Source organism: Theobroma cacao, chromosome 9 (assembly GCF_053813885.1).
Source record: "Theobroma cacao isolate CCN51 chromosome 9, ASM5381388v1, whole genome shotgun sequence".
Taxonomy (NCBI): domain Eukaryota; kingdom Viridiplantae; phylum Streptophyta; class Magnoliopsida; order Malvales; family Malvaceae; genus Theobroma; species Theobroma cacao.
Window position 1 is genome coordinate 46361323 of NC_142647.1, and position 18564 is coordinate 46379886.

At 35.2% G+C, this 18564-nt stretch overlaps 4 protein-coding genes across 8 annotated transcripts; 2 read left to right on the plus strand and 2 right to left on the minus strand.

Moving 5' to 3' along the window:
• Nucleotides 1–692: 692 nt before the first annotated feature.
• LOC18590372 (uncharacterized) lies at nucleotides 693–6312 on the minus strand. Of its 3 annotated transcripts, none has more exons than XM_007015837.3 (10): nucleotides 6094–6312; nucleotides 5040–5178; nucleotides 4689–4833; nucleotides 4460–4587; nucleotides 3482–3553; nucleotides 2603–2726; nucleotides 2402–2526; nucleotides 2252–2293; nucleotides 1791–2003; nucleotides 693–1127 (listed from the first exon to the last, which is right to left on the minus strand). In XM_007015837.3, exons 1-10 carry the CDS (start codon nucleotides 6189–6191, stop codon nucleotides 1059–1061), a joined length of 1155 nt encoding a protein of 384 aa, XP_007015899.3. In that variant the 5' UTR covers nucleotides 6192–6312; the 3' UTR covers nucleotides 693–1058. The 3 variants fall into 3 exon arrangements, with proteins under 3 accessions (XP_007015899.3, XP_007015901.3, XP_007015900.3); XM_007015839.3 differs by having other exon boundaries at nucleotides 5040–5187; XM_007015838.3 differs by having other exon boundaries at nucleotides 5040–5210; nucleotides 6094–6252.
• Nucleotides 6313–7131: 819 nt separating this feature from the next.
• On the minus strand, nucleotides 7132–11912 carry HDA9 (histone deacetylase 9). The gene is made up of 14 exons (XM_007015842.3): nucleotides 11719–11912; nucleotides 11416–11528; nucleotides 11205–11322; nucleotides 10373–10447; nucleotides 10067–10286; nucleotides 9644–9707; nucleotides 8885–8977; nucleotides 8666–8774; nucleotides 8534–8583; nucleotides 8361–8451; nucleotides 8156–8226; nucleotides 7871–7969; nucleotides 7584–7650; nucleotides 7132–7442 (listed from the first exon to the last, which is right to left on the minus strand). Exons 1-14 carry the CDS (start codon nucleotides 11753–11755, stop codon nucleotides 7360–7362), a joined length of 1290 nt encoding a protein of 429 aa, XP_007015904.1. The 5' UTR covers nucleotides 11756–11912; the 3' UTR covers nucleotides 7132–7359.
• Nucleotides 11913–12354: 442 nt separating this feature from the next.
• On the plus strand, nucleotides 12355–14239 carry LOC18590374 (cytochrome-c oxidase/ electron carrier). The gene is made up of 3 exons (XM_007015853.3): nucleotides 12355–12496; nucleotides 13551–13707; nucleotides 13843–14239. The coding sequence occupies exons 2-3, from the start codon at nucleotides 13552–13554 to the stop codon at nucleotides 13888–13890; spliced, it is 204 nt and encodes a 67-aa protein (XP_007015915.1). The 5' UTR covers nucleotides 12355–12496; nucleotide 13551; the 3' UTR covers nucleotides 13891–14239.
• A 492-nt stretch (nucleotides 14240–14731) lies between these two features.
• On the plus strand, nucleotides 14732–17906 carry LOC18590375 (protein BUD31 homolog 1). 3 transcript variants are annotated; one of them, XM_018126469.2, is made up of 5 exons: nucleotides 14732–14889; nucleotides 16110–16210; nucleotides 16336–16523; nucleotides 16977–17145; nucleotides 17557–17906. In XM_018126469.2, exons 2-4 carry the CDS (start codon nucleotides 16117–16119, stop codon nucleotides 17130–17132), a joined length of 438 nt encoding a protein of 145 aa, XP_017981958.2. In that variant the 5' UTR covers nucleotides 14732–14889; nucleotides 16110–16116; the 3' UTR covers nucleotides 17133–17145; nucleotides 17557–17906. The 3 variants fall into 3 exon arrangements, with proteins under 3 accessions (XP_017981958.2, XP_007015917.3, XP_088665517.1); XM_007015855.3 differs by lacking the exon at nucleotides 17557–17906 and having other exon boundaries at nucleotides 16977–17315; XM_088809391.1 differs by lacking the exons at nucleotides 14732–14889; nucleotides 17557–17906 and adding an exon at nucleotides 15978–15998 and having other exon boundaries at nucleotides 16977–17315.
• The last annotated feature ends 658 nt before the right edge of the window (nucleotides 17907–18564 follow it).

Sequence of the window (18564 nt, forward strand, 5' to 3'; positions counted from 1 at the left end):
AATATGAATTGTAACATGGATGCACGAATCTTCTTGTAGTATTCATGAATTTAACTTACTATTTGCAGGTAATTTATATTTGCGTCAGTGAAACATAATCACTTTAATTGTTAGTTTTGAAAGAAAATAACAAATCTAAGGACGACCTTGAACTGCATCGGACTATAAGGATAATCTTAAATCCGAAATCGTTACGAATAACCTTACACAAATGGTTTAATTGATTTTGAGATTACCGATTTGTTTTGTGTATAAAAAATATTTCTTTTTAAATTTTATTTTGGTTCTCTTCTCAATTCTTATATGCTCCATTGCCTTTAAAATGACAAAATCTCCAAATTGCAAAGGGCGGCATTACTCAACCACCTTGGAGATAAGGTGGTGACAGCAACAGTAGAGTTATGGCTACAATCACACCAAATGGAGGATCTATTTTGGTAGCTAATGATTCAAAGCATGCATTTGATAAAATTTATAGTATTTATTTGCCTTATCTATGGTCTGAGTACATTGATATTGAAATATGCTATAGTTTCAAAGTCCTGCAGAGCATGATGAAAGAATCCATGGGAAACAAAGGCAGATTTACAAACCTTCCTTTGAACATCCCCGGACCTTCTTACCATGCATGTCTACAGGTTGGATAGGTAAATTTATCATGCAAAGGTCATCCAGTTCTAGAAGAAGCCATGTTAGAACCAATACAGATAAGAGCTAGACTATATCCACTCTTCACCTGAATAAAAATGTAAAGATTGTTACCGTCTAACATACTCCTCAACATATCGAGATAATGGTCTCATCATACCATGTCAATGTTAAGATCAAATGTCAATCAGTCTCCTAAATTATCCTTGGATATTCAGGATAGCCCAAACTTAATAATTTATTTTTACATGGAAGTAGAGGAACATATCTTAGGAGGATCCTCAGAGCAATCTACTGAACCTATTTTAACTTCCTTTAGCTAGGCAATTTTTTTAAGGGGCTACATACCCTGGATTTTGCAGGAGCCAACCCCAGGATAAATCTACTGAACCCTAAATGGATTGATAGGTTTAATTGACCAATTCTATCCCAGTCAAAGGAGTTCCAGCATGAAGTTGTAAGGCAACATCACCCACAATCTGCAATTGGCAAAAATAAGAGGCACAATCATACTTAGAAATTCAAAGTATACAACCAACAGAACAAGCAAAAAAGAAATAAAATGATACATTAATGTACACAAAGCTCCATGATCCATTGAGGATCCGAAACCCAAGGCAGAGTTTGGAAGATGAAAAATGTGAAGAAAAATGAGGAAAAAAATAGAAGATGATTAAGTAAACAAAAATATTAAACCCTTTCTTTTCATTGGATAAATTATAGTCTTCGTAATCTTTCTTTTTTTTTCAGACATTTAAACAAGATAAGAAAGTGACACAATTTTTATAATGTTTCCATTTTTCTTCATATTTTTGACAAACCTCAAAGAGCCCCAGGTGGTCAGGATACTCTGCATGCTTACACTTCGGAGATATTTTTTTATAGAGCAAAGTAATGTAATTGTTTTTGCAAAAATTGTTTGAGTAGTTTTTGCTAGAAGTTCTAACAAAAACATTTTCCTTAAAATAGAAACAAGAATTCAAGGTTTTACTGGAATATTTCAGTTCATAGCAGACAAGGATTTAAGCAGAAGGAACAAATCTAGGCTTACAATAGACTGACTAGAAGAGAATGCTTTTACACTTAAAAATTTTCATTTCATTTTACTTTCAACAACCTAAAAAATGTGATCAGATGCATACCTTAGCCATTGATCTATATGAATGTTCAGTAACCCCAGCAACATGAGGTGTAATTATAATATTCTTGAATTTCAAAATTGGATCATCAGGGTCAAATGGTTCTGTCCATGCAACATCAATTCCTAAGCCTCCCAAGTGTCCAGACTCAAGATGATGCACAACAGCTTCATAGTCTAGAAGACTGCCTCGAGCTATATTTACCAAAAGGGCTCCCTGAAATGACACACATTATTAACATAAACATCCAACAATGTAACACAATATGAGTGCAGTTATTTTGATAAAAAATTAAACAAAGAAATTTTTTTTTGAAGAGATGTAACACAATATAGCATACATGCAAAGAAACTATGTGTTGTGAGAAAATATTTTTTTGTTTAATTATCTATTTTCATAGTTATGAGTGCAACTAAAATTTAGGAGAGTTCCCTCCACAATTTCGTAGTAAATTTGTAACAAACCTTTTTCATTGAAGATATGAAGGACTTGTTTACAATGCCAACCTGAAAACGTGAAATATCTAAGTGATGGAGTATAAAATTTGTAGCAGATGTAAGAGATAAGATTACCAAGCAGAAATATCCCAATTGTAAGGAAAAGAGCAGCCTTACTGTTTCTTTATTCAAACTCAAGCAACAAACAACTATATCAGCTTGGTGCGCAAACTCATAAATATCTTCATGACTGCCTTTCTTGTCAACCAAATCATCAACGACCCCATTTTGAATTGGGCAAGCTGAATATTTAAAACACATTGAATGAAAATGACTTCACAACTGAGTTTCACTAGTTGCTTAATGAATCCTCTATACCTTTTAGGACAGGAACTTGCAAATTTGACGCCCAGCTCCTTTTTGTAGCAATAATCTTAACACCAAATGGTTTCAAGCGCTTTGCCAAATCAATTCCAATATTTCCAAATCCCATTATAAAGACCTGCACAACCAGGGTATAATTCGTAAAAAATCAAATAAGATATGAAATAGTGGAGACTATTTTGTCACATCAGACCATCCACTTAATGGTGAATAAATAGTTGTTAAAGGAGTACATTTTTTGAGCGAAGATAATAAGATCGCCTTGTCTGGAATTCATTGAAAAGAAGATCATCAAACTAACATTTGATTGCCAGTGGAAAAAGTCTAAATAAGACTTAAACTCTTAAACACACAAGTTTGAATAAACAATTGGAATGCATTAATTCCCATATCCACCCTTAACTGTTTTTCTACTTTCCTTTTGTATGCAAAATCTAAATGCAGTGAGGTGATATATGCACAGGTACGATAGATGAAGTCCCCTTTAACACATTGCAATTTCTAAGTAATGTAAAAGATGAGAAAATGGGCACAGCAACAGAAACAGATTTTTCTCTGTAATCAATATTGAATATCTGATCACAGACAGTATTCGTTTTCATGCCTGAATCCAGTTCAAATTATTGGCTCTCTGGTTGTCTTCCTTCACTACAGATGTAACCACCTAGTTTGTATCACTTGTTATGCAGAACAAAATAAAGTTTTTATCCTTGATTCAAGTTGTACAGATTTAAAACTATAAAGTTCAGGCATTCACTCGCCACTCATATTATTGGCAAAAGTCACATGAAAAGCAAAAGAGAAATGAGAAAGCACAGGTCCATTTTTCATAAAAAGATTTTAGAACAAGAATATCAAATAAGTGAAACTCACTGTTTGCCCAAGAAGTGTTTCCCCAACAGGCTCTCCAAGCTTTTTCTGCTTTACTGAAATTTGCATCTCATTCTGCAAGAGCACCACAATCAAACTGGTCATGAACATATCAAACATCATGACAAAAAAGACAATGAATGTTAAAATTAAGGTGTAATGCAGATACATGTGTCAAATGTTTTAAGATGCAGGTAGACAGAACAGAAATAGTGCAATGTGCAGAAAGATCAAGCTAAAGTGAGTCCAAAAGAAGTGACAAAATTCTGACGAGAAGAGATGATAAGAGCCCAGTCATGATGGTTATGAAGTAAACTTGGTGAAGGTTTGAATATAGGATTCACCTAACAAAATACTACCAAAACGAGTTGCAATATAGTCAAAATGCTAGAATGACAGGAATAATTTCTCTCATCAGATTCAAATTGGGGGAGAGAAAATGTGTCATCAAGCTCACCTACAATTTGCAGTAACCACCATATGAGTGCATTAAGAAAAGATTCGCATTACAATATTAGGGATACAACATCAATTTCTAGGCTTGATAAAAGATTTCTGGACATTGAAATAAAGACAGGACACTTGTCCTGCAGCACCATTTATAATTTGGGGTTTGGATGGGGGGGATTTCATTGGCAAAAATTCTTATCTATTCCAACTAGGCTTGGAGGATAATTTAGCCTTAAATGGCCTTAGATCTCAGAACAATTTTAAATGCTATCCTTGCATTCCACAAATTACTTATTCTACCACATTTTGATCATTGATTTATTCAACTGATAAATAAGTCAATTGCAAGGTCTCTTTTATTTCTGTAACCCTGATAAAGCTTTCAAGTTTATGCCACAACTAAGACAACTAACAAGATAGCAAAGGAAACACAATTAACAAATAGTCAACAACTTTTCATGTTTAGCTATAATTGTATTAGCATATTAGAGAAGTAATGCAATTCTCAGTTACTAAATTAAATAAATATACCTGTTTCCGCAGAAGGCCCAACATTAGATATATAGCCATTTCAGCACAAGATGCTGCATTTCCAGTTGCATCACTAGGAATTCTGGCAACTTTAATCCCATGCTTTGTAGCAGCATCAATATCAACACCTTCATGCAAAAGTACGAAAAATGAAAAATTTACTTCAGTACATGTAATGCAGCAAAAGCTTGAAATTATACGGAATATTAACATATAAAAGAATGAGGACCTTCTAGGCCAACACCAAACTGCATTATTAGCTTCATCTGATTTGCACGAGATATGACATTTGAATCTAACCGCATGTTCTTCACAACACAAAGATGGTAGTTCCCAATATGATCTGGAACGTCCTTGAGGGGCACATCATCAACCTACAAGAAGTTCAATTGCTAGAGAAGCTCAATATGAAATACGAAAACTTTAACTCCACAAAAAAATGTTAGGTTGCTTTTGACAGATGGCATTTAATTGGAGGGATTTAGCATATGTTTGTTATTGTGTGTTTGGTCAATGATAATGCTGTAATATTTATATAGGTATGAATCTATCTGCAAATAAGTGCATAAGATGAAAGTACCTGGATATAAGGATACTTCTCCAAGTATTCTCTAGTATAATTCTGTGAAGCTGGAAAATGTGGTCCACAAAAGAGAACACGAGTGATGGGTTTGTCGTTGTCCGCATCTCTCTTCTCCACCTTCAAAGACATATCTCCGCTGAAGGACCTCCAAATCAAATACAAAATACCCTAGAACATGAGAAGATAAAGCAATTTGAAATAAATTATATCCACTCAAAATTCCTGAAGCAGTTCTCTTAACTGAATGCCTAAGTGCCCATTGTAACAAAGACTAGAGAAAACTATGCCTTCCTAGAAAGTGATGTGAAGTGGGATAAGTCTGCCAAGACACAATATCATAACAGAAAGAAAACACATATTGCTATTTGGACAAAAAGTTTGAAAAATCAAACCAGGGCTGCCATAAAACAAAATTTAACTATCTTCATCAGGTATGTAATGACAATTGTTTCATCAGGCGCTACAAATAAAACAGTTTGGGCAGGAAACCACCAAATTCTAGTCATCGTGCAATCATAAGTATATTTGTGTTGGATAATACTTGTACATCTATCTACACAAGGAGAAGGAAGAAAACATGGACTCTCAGTCTCTCACAGAACATGATAATCAACAAAAACTCAGCACAATCTGACAATAAAAATGACATTTGGGTCTTGATGCATAGACCTTAACATGGTAAAACGGAGTTCCCCTGCTGCAACGGAAATTCTCATTGCTACTCTCTTACAGTGTACAATAACTCCACTAATGTCGAGTTCAGTCCAAAAACTAAAGTGGGTTCAACTTAAAATAGAATCTTTTCCAAGAAAAACCACGGATTCCAAGATTCTTGGTGTGCTCAAATTCCAAAGTAGATTCTTTTTCCCAAAAGTTCCAACTTTACCTCAAACCCTTCGCCAAAAAGCTTCGATCAAACAATCCAAACAAAGACTTCAGCTTAATTCTTGTACTTTTAAAGGAAATTATCATTCCATCATTATAAAGCTGAAAAGCACAAATAAACGAATTGGGGAGTGAAATTGTAAAGCTGAAGAATTCTGGGGTTTACCTGTGAAGAAGTGGAGATGTGAAACACGTGAGACCGTGGACCAGATATTTGTTTACGCCAACCGTGCCAGCCTTCCTTCTAATACAGGAGAGGAACATTTCAAATTTAATGCTTTTTCAATTTTTTTTACTGAATGAATTTTGCTTTATTTGCTTTATGATTTGCGATTACTGATACCAGAGACAAAGAACTGATTCCCACCCTTTATTTATAATAAAATATACCATTTCTTTTGATTTGAGAGACTCTTTATATATGCTGCCAAATTTGGATTATTAATTATTTTGGTCCGTCGTCTCATACCTGTTTAATATTTGGATTAATTTCACATTTAAGTTATCAGTTCGTCCATGCATATTTTAACTGGGATATATGTAAGTTGAAAGAGAAGAAGTATCTGAAAATGGTGTATTTCTGTGATACAAAAAACATTTACAATCATGTGGGTATGTATATGTAAAGATGTACCTAATTTTAGGCTATTTACAGTGTGAGTTAATCATACGAATTAAGTCAGAGAATCCCATCAATGGCTGGAAATCAAGGGACCCCATCAATGATTAGAATCAAGGAGAATATGTGATAGTCAACCATGTATTCAAATGCATTCACTAGGAATGGAAGGTGGACTCCTTTGCAGGATAATACAATTCAAAACGCGGACGAGAACCCTTGGAATATTGCCCTTGGGAGTTTGTTATGATTATTGATTATTTTTCAATGAGGTTAAAAGAGGCTGAACTGTGATGCTGGGTCTAAAACTTTCGTGGCCTTTGGTGGGGGGTTAATTTGAGACAATGTGGCAAAGCAAAATACAGGTACATGTTCATATCCATGTCAAGAATGAAATAATAGTTTGTTTATTCTGCAGGGAAAAGAGAAGAGCACTGATTGGCAGGTTCCTACGACGAATACCAGAATGTCCTCATAAAACCTCTGTTTTTGGTGTTAGTGAAAACACAAATAGAATTTTATTTCATTAATTTTACCCTTTAAAATATCCCCTTGAAGACAATTCTAAAATCTAAACATGCAGTATAAAATAAGATACGATGCTAAACATTGTAATTGATCCAATTTTTCTCACCCTTGAGGTGAAAGATGCCAGCCATAGACAATTTTGGAAACAATATATGAACAATCATAGTGCGGTTCCTTCTCTTTTTTCCTTTGATGAGGTGTTACCCATACGTCTGGAATTTTGATTACAGCAAATTCTGCACATTTAAAAGCTAATTCTACCTAACAAAAATGCTACGAGTAACTTCACATATCCATGTTTTGATCATTATCATTGTCTCCATCGTAATATTCATCATCACGCTGGATTTGCTTGTCCTGGGTGTGCTCTGTAATTTAAAATGCAGAAAGGAGCAGTATTAGATGCTGAAGTAAAAAGGTTTACCAGAAATCAAGTGGCAGAAAGTGTGCCCAAAGTGTTGAGCCACAGCTCAAGGGTACATCTTATTCCTGGGTCCGGTTCTACTTACGATCCATGCGCTCATCAGGATTTTGCTCATCTTCATCAAAATCAGGAATAAAGAAATCAGGCGGAACCTGCACGAAAGAATAGCCAATTACAATACCAATATTTTGACTGCATTGTACACTGAAGTTTACCCTCAAACGAACCACAAGCTCCCTCTCTCTGAGTCCCTTCCCCTTGGGATGGGGCATGGCTCTGACTAACATCGAAAATCAGAAACCAACCACCTAGACAAGTAATCTGGCTCATCAAGGGTTGGATGTAGTTGGCACCTAGTTGTGTGCTACTCACCTCTTGCATCTGTACACCCGGAGCATGTTGGATGCAACGAAGATTTTCCAACACTTGCATTTTGATCGTACTAATATATGATTTGCTATTTAAATTCTCCTGCATAATCAACCAAAACACAAAGGCATGAGGATTCTGGACATCTTCAAGATCATTGTTGCACAATGCTAACTATAATACCATATCAGAGACAATTTATTTGCATTGAAGTTGACAATTGTCAGTTAAATGACCAAAATAAGGAATTTAGTTTCTTGAATGAACTTTAATTGTGAAATAACGTACTATGTGCCCATTTGGAATATTCAACAAGCACTCTGGTGCAAAATATTTGATATACTCATTTTCTGGGATTTCTGCACAAAATATCAAAGTTTAGATGCTTTGTGAAACCAAATTATATCATCCCAGTTCTCTTGCCAAGCTGAGTGGGAAAAATGCCAAATTCATCATAGCATGTCAAGAAGAAAGTGGGATTATCTTAGCATACCATTAGGAAGTTCTGTATCTAAAAGAACTCCTGTTTCGACAGTCCAACAACGTGCAACATTTTCTTTTGTATATCCTCCACCTCCAGTAACCTGTAGGATAAAAGATTCCTCTCTGTACTTTAAACATGACATATTTGCAGCAATTAAAAGGTTGATCAAACAAAAAATATACCAGTAAAGGTAGATTGAATTTCTTGACAATTCTAACACATTCGGCATGTCCTGCAAATAACATCACAACTTCAATATTCATCAATAGTTTACGGGGGAGAATAGTCCTAAATTTACAAATCAATTCATGTACCATCAATTGAGAGATTGAAACAGCCCAAGCGATCCCCAGCGAGAGAATCTGCCCCGCATTGAAGAACTATTGCACCTGGTTGATACATTTCAACAACCTTCGAAATAATCTACAAAAAGTAGATATTTGCACACAATGTTTAGATACTATGACAGTAAAGAGACAGACGAAATAATTATCTTTCTATTATGTTCTTTTTTTTTTTGACTCAGAACTTACTGTTTTAAACAATCGAGTGAAGCTAGTGTCATCAATTCCATCCTTGAGTGGGACATTTATGGCATAAAACTTTCCTTCTCTTTCTCCTATATCCTTCAATACAAGTCGTATCAGTATTTCACTCCAATTTCAACTTGGCATAATACTAGCATTCATCAATTACAGCTATTCAGAGGAAAGGATTTTGTAAGTGAAGCAGATAATAAATTCCGTATATTCAAAAACAAATAGGTGAGAATAAACATAAGGAACAGAGCAACTACAATAATTTTCTTTCTCTAATAAACAGGTTTAACTTGGAAAGTCAATACAGTAGGAAATGGGCTCAGCTAATTTGCAATGCAAAAGCAAAGAAGAAGATTAGTACAATGAATGTCTGGCTCCTAAGTAATTTGCTAATTGAGACCATTTACTTAAGAAAAATGCCAGGAAATAACTTTCAAAATTTAGTTTAGTTTCAAAACTCCAATGACCAACTGTATTGTTCGGAAGAACAATAATGGTACAGGGCTGAATCCTCTTAGTAAGGGGATATATAGGAAGGATTAAAAATATTTATTTGAACATGTGACCTAAAAAGAGTGGAAAACTATAAATCAGGAAATAGAGTAGGTAAAATCAATAAATTCAGGTTTGAGAGAATAGTAGTAAAAGCAGCTATCAGAGTCAGCCATGAAAAAGTATTTTAACAAACAAATTTACCCACGGTTACTGCAAAAAGGAAAAAAAAAAAAAAACTAGCAAAGCATTGAAAATAACCTTCACATCACCAGTTCCAGGAAAGAACATATCCCCATACTTGTGAAAACTAACAGTCATCACCCTGCCATAATAGAGTTTCAACAATTTGATTAGAGATAGCAGTCATTGACCCATATTACTGAAAGTTCAACAATTAAAATAGAATTTCAGAAATACATGAAAATACTAAATCTCTTCTAAATTTGGAGAAACTAAGAGATGCATTGACTCATAAACTTGGCATCATAAAGTAACAGCCTGCAAAGCTGATTTAACCCTTGCAATTGCTCATCCAAATATAACCCCCAAAATATATAATTCTTCTAGCAGTGAATCACCAAAAAAAGCATCTTGGCTCCTTTGATGAGATTCAAACTTTTGAAGAGATGTATAATCCTGTTCCTAAGCTAAATTCATAATCCAATAACAAAAGCAAATTACCTGTCAGTGAAATAAAAGGCTTCTTCAACACCATCACCATGATGTACATCTATATCTATATACAAAACACGGGCATGATACTTCAGAAGCTCCAAGATTCCCAAAACCAAGTCATTGATGTAACAAAAGCCAGAAGCCTCGCACTTCTTGGCATGATGTAAACCACCAGCCCAATTAATAGCAATATCACATAGTTGATTGTTCAATCTTCGTGCAGCATCTGCCAGCAATGGCAATCAATTAAGGCTGAAAATGCACAAACCAAGTTCAACAGCAGCAGCAACAGATTACCAAATTTAAGTTTACCTATTGTTCCACCAGCGTAAATTTGACAAAATTCAAACAAGTTTTCAAAGACAGGGCAGTCTTCTCCAAGATTGTCTGGGGAAGAAGAAAAGAGAATAAGGTGAATATGAAAGTATAAAACCCAAATACATCAGATGAAAGTAAAACCTAAATTGAACCCTAATCCTTCTTAGACTGACATTTGCATGTGTTTGAAACCAGATAGTATATAATCAATGGCAATCTACAGCTTATAAGTAAGGAAAAAAAGCAAACAGCTCAGCTGACTAGAGAGTGAAATCAGAAAAGTAAACAAAATCATTGCTAGAAACACTACATGATTTCTATCACTCATGCCAAATCAATAAATACGTTTTAATCTTAAAACCAGTTCTGCCATCAATCTCAAGCAAAGCAATTCATGGGACGTCTTTCTCATGCTTACTTAGACAAGATAAGACACAAAGCTATCTGCACAATAGTGACACCATATCAACTCAAATCCAGCCTTTATTAATTTAACAAATGGAAAACAAGGCAACAATGAGCAGAGCACTAAAAACGGTAAATAGGTTCACAAAATAATTCCTAAGTCTAAAATTTGATAGCACAACACACAGAAAATCATATCCCAACTAAAGGTGAACTCCAGAACTTTCCCAAGCATCGAACATTCATACAAAATACTCTAGGTGGTTAACTTTTCCCAGACTGGACACCTACCTTTGACAAACTCTTTCGCTTAAACAATCTATATTTTCATTATAGAATATATTGGGTAACTTGCAACGGCAAACCTATCTGTTTTAAGGGATTTAACAAGAAGAATAGGGCAAAAACATGTGATACATACATCTTGCCAATTCATTCGAGAACAAGTGCTGCGTATCTGGAGTAATTCGATGTAAGAACTCAACATAATCAGCTGAGTGGAACTGAGCTAGCTCAACGGGGTACGCCTTGTGAGGCCGCTGCATTAAACAAAGGAAAAATCAAAACATCATCACGAAAAGAAGAAAAGAAAGAAATTTACACGAAAGTTTAATTATATTTGAGGAACTAACATAAATTTCCATTTTTTTATGGAGGTCATAGGCAAGAACCAAATGGTGAGTCATACAAAGCCGATGTGGTTTCATTGGATGATTAGGTCCAAAGTATACACTCCCTACATCTCCTGCAAAATTACCAAAAAAAAGTTACTATAAAATCTATTTCTGGGTTAACCAAAGAGTTAGGTTTTTAAAGATTTAGGGAAATTAAGGAGATAATTAAAGAAAGAAGTGTAAATTGATTACGAGAAAATTAAAAGGACAAGAAAGAAAAAGGGGAGATGAATTGTGAATATGAGAGAGAGAGGATGGTACCGTCGTAGAAGTAGGCTATTTTGTCCTTTGGACGCATTTTAGCGACCAAGAAAGAAATAAAAGGCTAGGGAGTGTGGAGGGAGAGTGAAGTCTTTGGCTACGAAGATTGCGCCATTGTTAGAGCTCGAGAGTTGCAGACATAGAGAGAGAGAGAGAGAGAGAGAGAGAGAGTAGACTAGAGAAATAGTTGTGTGCCTCTCAGGGTCATATAACTAGACCTGCATTGGATCCGATGGTGGTCTGGGACCATGTAACACTTTCTTGCCAACGCTGTCGTTTTGAAGATGAAAATATGACAAGAACTAGCATACGTATTACTATTATAGCAACTATTTTATTATTACCTCTCTATTATGATATGGGTAATGGGATTAAATCATGGATATTAAAATACACTCTTAAAATTATTATCTTATACATCGATATTGGCGTTACCACATATTGACTTGCATTTAACAATTATATTTACTTAATTTTTTTAATAAATAATTTAATATACGTGTAATAATCTGGTAAATTCCTTTTTATCCATTGGGTGTGATATGAGCTTCTTTTCTAATCTTATGAAATACAAAGTCCGACTAAAAATTACATTTAGCAGGCCGATTTGGGCCCATAGTCCCGGCCCGATTAACTTTTGTTTTATGGGGGGGTTTATTTTTCGTTGTCTTCCCGGAATAATATAAAGACCATTGCCTGTACTCCTTCAATCCCGATAGCGTCAGACTCGTCTAGAATTTCTAGGGTTTTCATAGAAGCAGCATCAATTTTCTCTCAGGTACTCTTTTTCTGATTCCTCTTTTGAATCTGATGTTGAGAGATGTTTAATTTAATACGGAAAATTTCATTTTTATTTTCTGTTTATCAGTCGGTTGAATCTGCTGATTTTTTTTCTTTGGGGAAGGGGAAGGGGGAGTATTTTCCTGATTTGGGTTTCTTTGGTTTAAGGAGTTCGATTATTTAGAGCAAATGAAATGATTTGGCTTTTTGTGCAAAATGAATCTTATTTAGAACCCTTTGAAATCTTGATTAAGATTATAGATGTACGAGTGATTGAAACCATCTAAGCTACGTTCTGGATTCATAAAATTCATCATCCTCTTGATGTAATGTAGAATGAGATTCGGCTGCGTTTAGTAACCCCTCCTTTTGTTTTTTCATTTCATTTTCGCTTTTCTTATGCAAAAGAGTAGGTTTATTAGGAGTATTATAGGTTTTTGAAGTTTCTATGAGTTAGAATTCTTTTCTGTATATTTGAACTGAAGCTAAATTTCACTTCATAGACTATGGGGCTGTGGTGAAACTATATTTAACTGCTGAAAATTATTAGTACAGCTCTTTCAGATATTGTGTTAAGATCAGCTGCCATGTTTTATGGAGCTATTATAGAAAAGGGGACCTGTCATGAAATCATGAATCTTGTAGGTGCAAGTGATGTCTGCTCGTTAGTGCAAACTCAAAGTTATGGGTTGTGGGGGAATAGTAGGCATGTAGGATTTTGCGGAGCATGAAATTTCAACTGTTGTCTTGTTTAACAAATAAAATGTTAGCTCGTATCTTGTTTCGGTGGTTGTACTAATAATTCAGGAGCAAACCCCACTTACGCCATCTTTTCTTGTTTTGAGGGGTGGGGTGGGACATGTCTGTTGAAAAGGGGAGGGCAGTGCAGCCATTGGACCCAAAAATAGAGGGAGTGAGACATGATGTAACTAGGAAGCACATGAATGTGCCATTTTGAGAAAAGAGAAGAGGCGAGGTTGAGGTGTTTTGGGAGCTTTGAGAAGCTACTTTGATTAGATGATCATTAATTGGATCTTTAACTTGTGATGCAGGATGTCAGAGCCACCATTCAGAGCTAGGGAGAAGCTTCTGGAGAAGCAGAAATATTTTCAAAGCATCCAGAAACACACTTACCTGAAAGGACCTTACGATAAGATCACATCTGTTGCCATTCCTGTTGCTTTGGCCGCAAGTTCTTTGTATTTAATTGTGAGTTTGTTTCTACTTATAAACATTCCTTAAGCAATTTTCAGATTCTGTTCGCCAAAAGAAAAGATTTGAGAAATTACTTTTTGGCATCTGAGTGATGTAACAAATGCTCGCGTCGTGCTTGTTATTTTTCAGGGACGAGGGATCTATAACATGTCTCATGGGATCGGAAAGAAAGAATGAGGCTACTCATGCTTGGAAGACAATGTATTCCTGGACTTTTGTGGTTTTTAGCATGAAGTGGCTTGTCTATTAGCTCTAATAATTGTTTGGTTTGCGCACATTTTTGCTGCCAATGGAAATTTTAAAGCTACCTTGATGGGTTTTGCTCAGTTTGATTTTGATTCTTTTGAAAGCTACATGATGGGATATCAGGATTCAGCAAAGCTGTTAATGTTGTCTATGCTTAATAATTTGGTGTTTGTGTTCCCTAGTATTCCTTGTAAAATTTGGTGTCTTTGTAGAGGAACCAATGTTAGCAATATCTTGCCAAGCTCAACAAAGCTTAAAAGTTTAATATGGTTTTCCACAAGCAGCTATTTATTATTCTGATTTCAACAGGGGTGTGACAATAGTTTACTTGAAAAGGACATATTAGATGGTTTGCATTTAAAAAGTAAAAATAAAAGAATAATGATATTGTGTAGCCACTCATAGCTCAATTATTATTTGATAAAAATAATTAAATGCCACTAATCCTTTGATTTGCCCTTCAAAATGGTATTAAAAAGAAGATAAAGGAGGAAAAGAGTATTTGGTAATTTGCGGAAAAATAAAATTGTTCCATGAAATTTAAAATCTGACAATTAATTAATAAATCTGCATTTTTTTCATTAAATTTTGTTGACACTCAAAAATAAAATAATAGGAACATCACTCATTTTATTAAAATTAATATTAGTAATAAAATTTGAAAATTCTTGAAAATAAAGTTAAAAGTATTCAATAGACAAAATAATTAAATATCAAATTTTTAAATTTTAAAAAATAAACTATTTTATTTCAAACCACAATATGTTTTGTAATTTATAAAAGGGTCAGGTCGAATGCTGCGTTTTAGGTAGAGCCCGGCGGAGGTTCCGTAATGTTCTTCCCTAGTTGGTGAGGAGCGTAGTTCGGGAGGTTCTCTTGCAGAGTTACTTACATTACATTCACTCATCTCAAGACAAGGGTACTTAGCTGGTATGCCATTCCTCTTTTATTCCACTTTCTTTACTTGCTTTTTGTTTACTTCTGAAATCAGGCTCTGCCTCTTTAGTACAGTTCAAACAGTTCAGATCAGAAACCCAGAAAGAAATTTCACCCTTTCTTTTTTCTTTTTCCTTTTTAAGTTTGGTTATGGATTTGTAAGACAAGGGAATCCCATTGTAAAACGTTATTGACATAAAATGATGTAAACGTTGTTTTTTCAGCTGAGATTCCCTAATAAAACCTTGTTTCGAGCCATTTTTTAGGCTTCTTAGAGACCATAACTGGTCCAGTTAAGAACCCCAAATTCTAAAAACTTTTTTATTTTCCGACCTTTGACGCCTTTGGCCTGAAATAAAAGAAAAAAAAAGGGTTGAAGTCCAAAGCTAAATGCTGGAGAGACTCAAAGAGCGGAACTTGTGAACCAATTGGAAGATAAGACACGAGCTTTGGGGTTTTGGCGGTGAAGCTCCTTTTGGTGCTTCTTCAGTTACTTCTTCAATGCATGTTTTACTGGTTCCTGCATGATTGTTACCTTCCTCCATGTAAATTGTCCGAGATGTGCTAGAGGTGGTATAATTGTACAGATTATTAAAAGAGTCATTTGCTGCTTATTAATGTCTCGTGGATTAGTCTCTTGCTTTGACATTTTGAAAAATTTTGGAAATAGCACATTTATTGCATCATAAGAAAAAGTAGGAAGGATAACTTTTAACTCGGGAATTTGTATATATTAGCTTGGCATTAGGTGTTGTGGTTTTTATTGTCTCTGCCATTGTATATGCACCATGGTAATGCATTTGGCAAACTTTTGGGCTGTTGATGCTAATGATGGAGCGGGCCCTGGAATGGTACTATAAGCATTATGACAAAGAAAGGTCTCACTTTATTATCGCCATAAGCATGAGTTTTGGTCCTATAGGAGTTTTTACATTTTTTTAATAGGATAAATAAACATAAAGAGTTCATTTCTTCCTCAAATAGGAAATGGATTGTGCAACTGAAATATAACAAAATTCTTAGGGTACCTGAAGGAGTTTGAACAAGCAGATCCTTATAGACCGATGTCAAAGCTGCATATTGAATGTTGATCATGAATATCTGCATGTCACTCTCACAAAGCTTTATTATAAAGTTAACATCGCTGGCAAAGAAATTTGGTATACAGCTATGTGCTTTTGGTTTTCTGACATGGTTGAATATTTCTCCTGCAGTTTAAAAATGCCTAAGGTGAGGACAAATTGGGTCAAATATCCAGATGGATGGGAATTGATTGAGCCTACTCTTAGGGAGCTGGATGCCAAAATGAGAGAAGGTTTATAAATGACAATATATTCTGGGGCTGCAATATTGAAGATTAATTAAGTTTTCTACTATTCTCTTTTTAAGCTTTCTTGTAAGGAACTTGCTGTAATTTGATCTTCATTTGGCACTTGGCAGCTGAAATTGATCCACATGATGGCAAGAGGAAGTGTGAAGGATTGTGGCCTATTTTCAAAATTGCACATCAGAGGAGCCGCTACATTTTCGACCTTCACTATAAGAGAAACGAAATATCTAAAGAGCTGTATGAGTTCTGCTTGGAACAAGGCTATGCAGACCGCAACTTAATTGCTAAGTGGAAAAAGGTTTAACATAACTGTCCCTTACAAAATAATTTGGGCATTGAGCCACAATTTTTGTTGTTGAATAACTTGAAGTGAGCTCCAAGTCCTTTTGACATCTCAGACTTTGCAGATCATTGCAACCGAAACCCCATCATCTTCTAAATTCCTATCACTCTCCAATCCTTCACTCTTCTGATTTTAATTTCCACTTTCATAGCCTTAAAGTTAGAAGAGCACCAAGTGACTGTAGATAATCTTCAAATGAATTTACGATGTCAATGCATTTTTGAGGTCGTCACTTTCATCGCTACTTTATTCAAACTTTTACTACCTCCAAAAAATGCATGAGCTGGACTTTTCTGTTTTCTTAAGGTTTTGTTTCCATCTGATATGTGGTTCATAAATACATGCTACAAGAAAGCAGTATCTGCAGATTTTCATTAACCTTTTTTCCCTCTTCTTTTGTTAATGCAGCTTGGATATGAACGTCTCTGTTGCCTTCGTTGCATACAGCCGCGGGATCACAATTTCAGCACAACTTGTGTTTGCCGCGTTCCTCAGCATTTAAGGGAAGAGAAAGTAGTGGAGTGTGTGCATTGTGGATGTAGGGGCTGTGCTAGTGGGGATTGATTGACTTTTCCAGGTATAATATTTCTCTCTTGCGAGAGCTTAGCATTTGCATATCTTGTTCCTAAACCTTATTTGTGGTCTATGTAGAATGGATGTTTGTTACATTCAACTGAACTAGAATATGTAAGGTATTTCTGACTCATGACCACCAGGGATTGCATTCAAGCTTACTTTCAACAGAAACTGTGCATGTGTAGAATTTATGTACGAATTATCCAAACATTAAGGATCACTCGATCATGCATCAAATTTCTAGTCAGCTATTTGTGAAAACCATCCTAATTCTGAACATCCTCATTTTCTCATATAATACCCAAGAAAACATCTTTGGAGACTTTTCATTCAAAGAATTGGATTATTAATCATAACAGCTATACTCTATGTTGTTGGATATCAGTAAATCAAATTATCATCAATCTTGCAGATTGATTCTGGTTTGGAACTAGCAACATTGATTTGGGAGTTTGTGACTACTGGTGCTGCCATAGGTGGTCTTCTCCTGTTCTCTTTCTCCCCTTCTCAATCTCTCTCTTTCTCATATATAATGTTAGTGGACCATTCATTCAATTTTCAAACAGCCCTTTGGTTTTGCATGATGGGACATTGATTATATACCTTATAAGTTTGATCTTTAGGCACTCTACGTCAATTTTTCTGGGGCCCAAGTAAGTTTGGTGCTGGAAAATTTACCTGATGTAACCAGGGTTTCAAATTCTTGCTTGCTGCCTTTCTAGTCCTATCAATCCCAGACTAATATACAAAGATTGCCGTCTACTAGCAACTTCCAGGGACCATAAGTAAGGATAAATAAAGAAGAGGAAGAAAAAAAAGGTCAAGCCAGAAAAAAAAAAAAGAAAAGAAAAAAAGCCATATTGTTTATGACAAAAAAAGTAAAAGGCCAGCCATCGTTTGGCTTGACTTGAGAATAATGTAATATGTTACTAGCTATTCATTGACAGGTAATTCTCCATGATAAATTCCCCCAAGAAGACTGTCATCCAATTTATTAATGTTTGCAAGCACTTATTTTGGATTTTACGAGTCACTGGTCGGATTTCTACCAATTTTTGACATGGGTATCGGGTACCAACCGATACGATAGTGCCGTTGAAATCCCAACTCCTCCAAGTAGGGAGATGTCCCATCTATGTCATTATCAATGACTTTTAGCAGAGAGGAAAAATATGGTCCATAAGCCAGCCAAGGCAATCCAATCTAGAAGTACTATTGGTCTTGGGGTTGGGGTTATTAATACTGGTTATGGAATCTTGAAAATTTGAACAAAACCAATTTAAATCGCGTTTAAGGTTGCTGTACTTCTAGAATCACTGCGAATGGGAAAACTATGGAACTGAAAGCAAGTATGAATTCAGGTGATCCGCGCTCTAAGTTAAAGACTTTTGAGGCCAATGGGGCCTTAAAAGAACAGTCC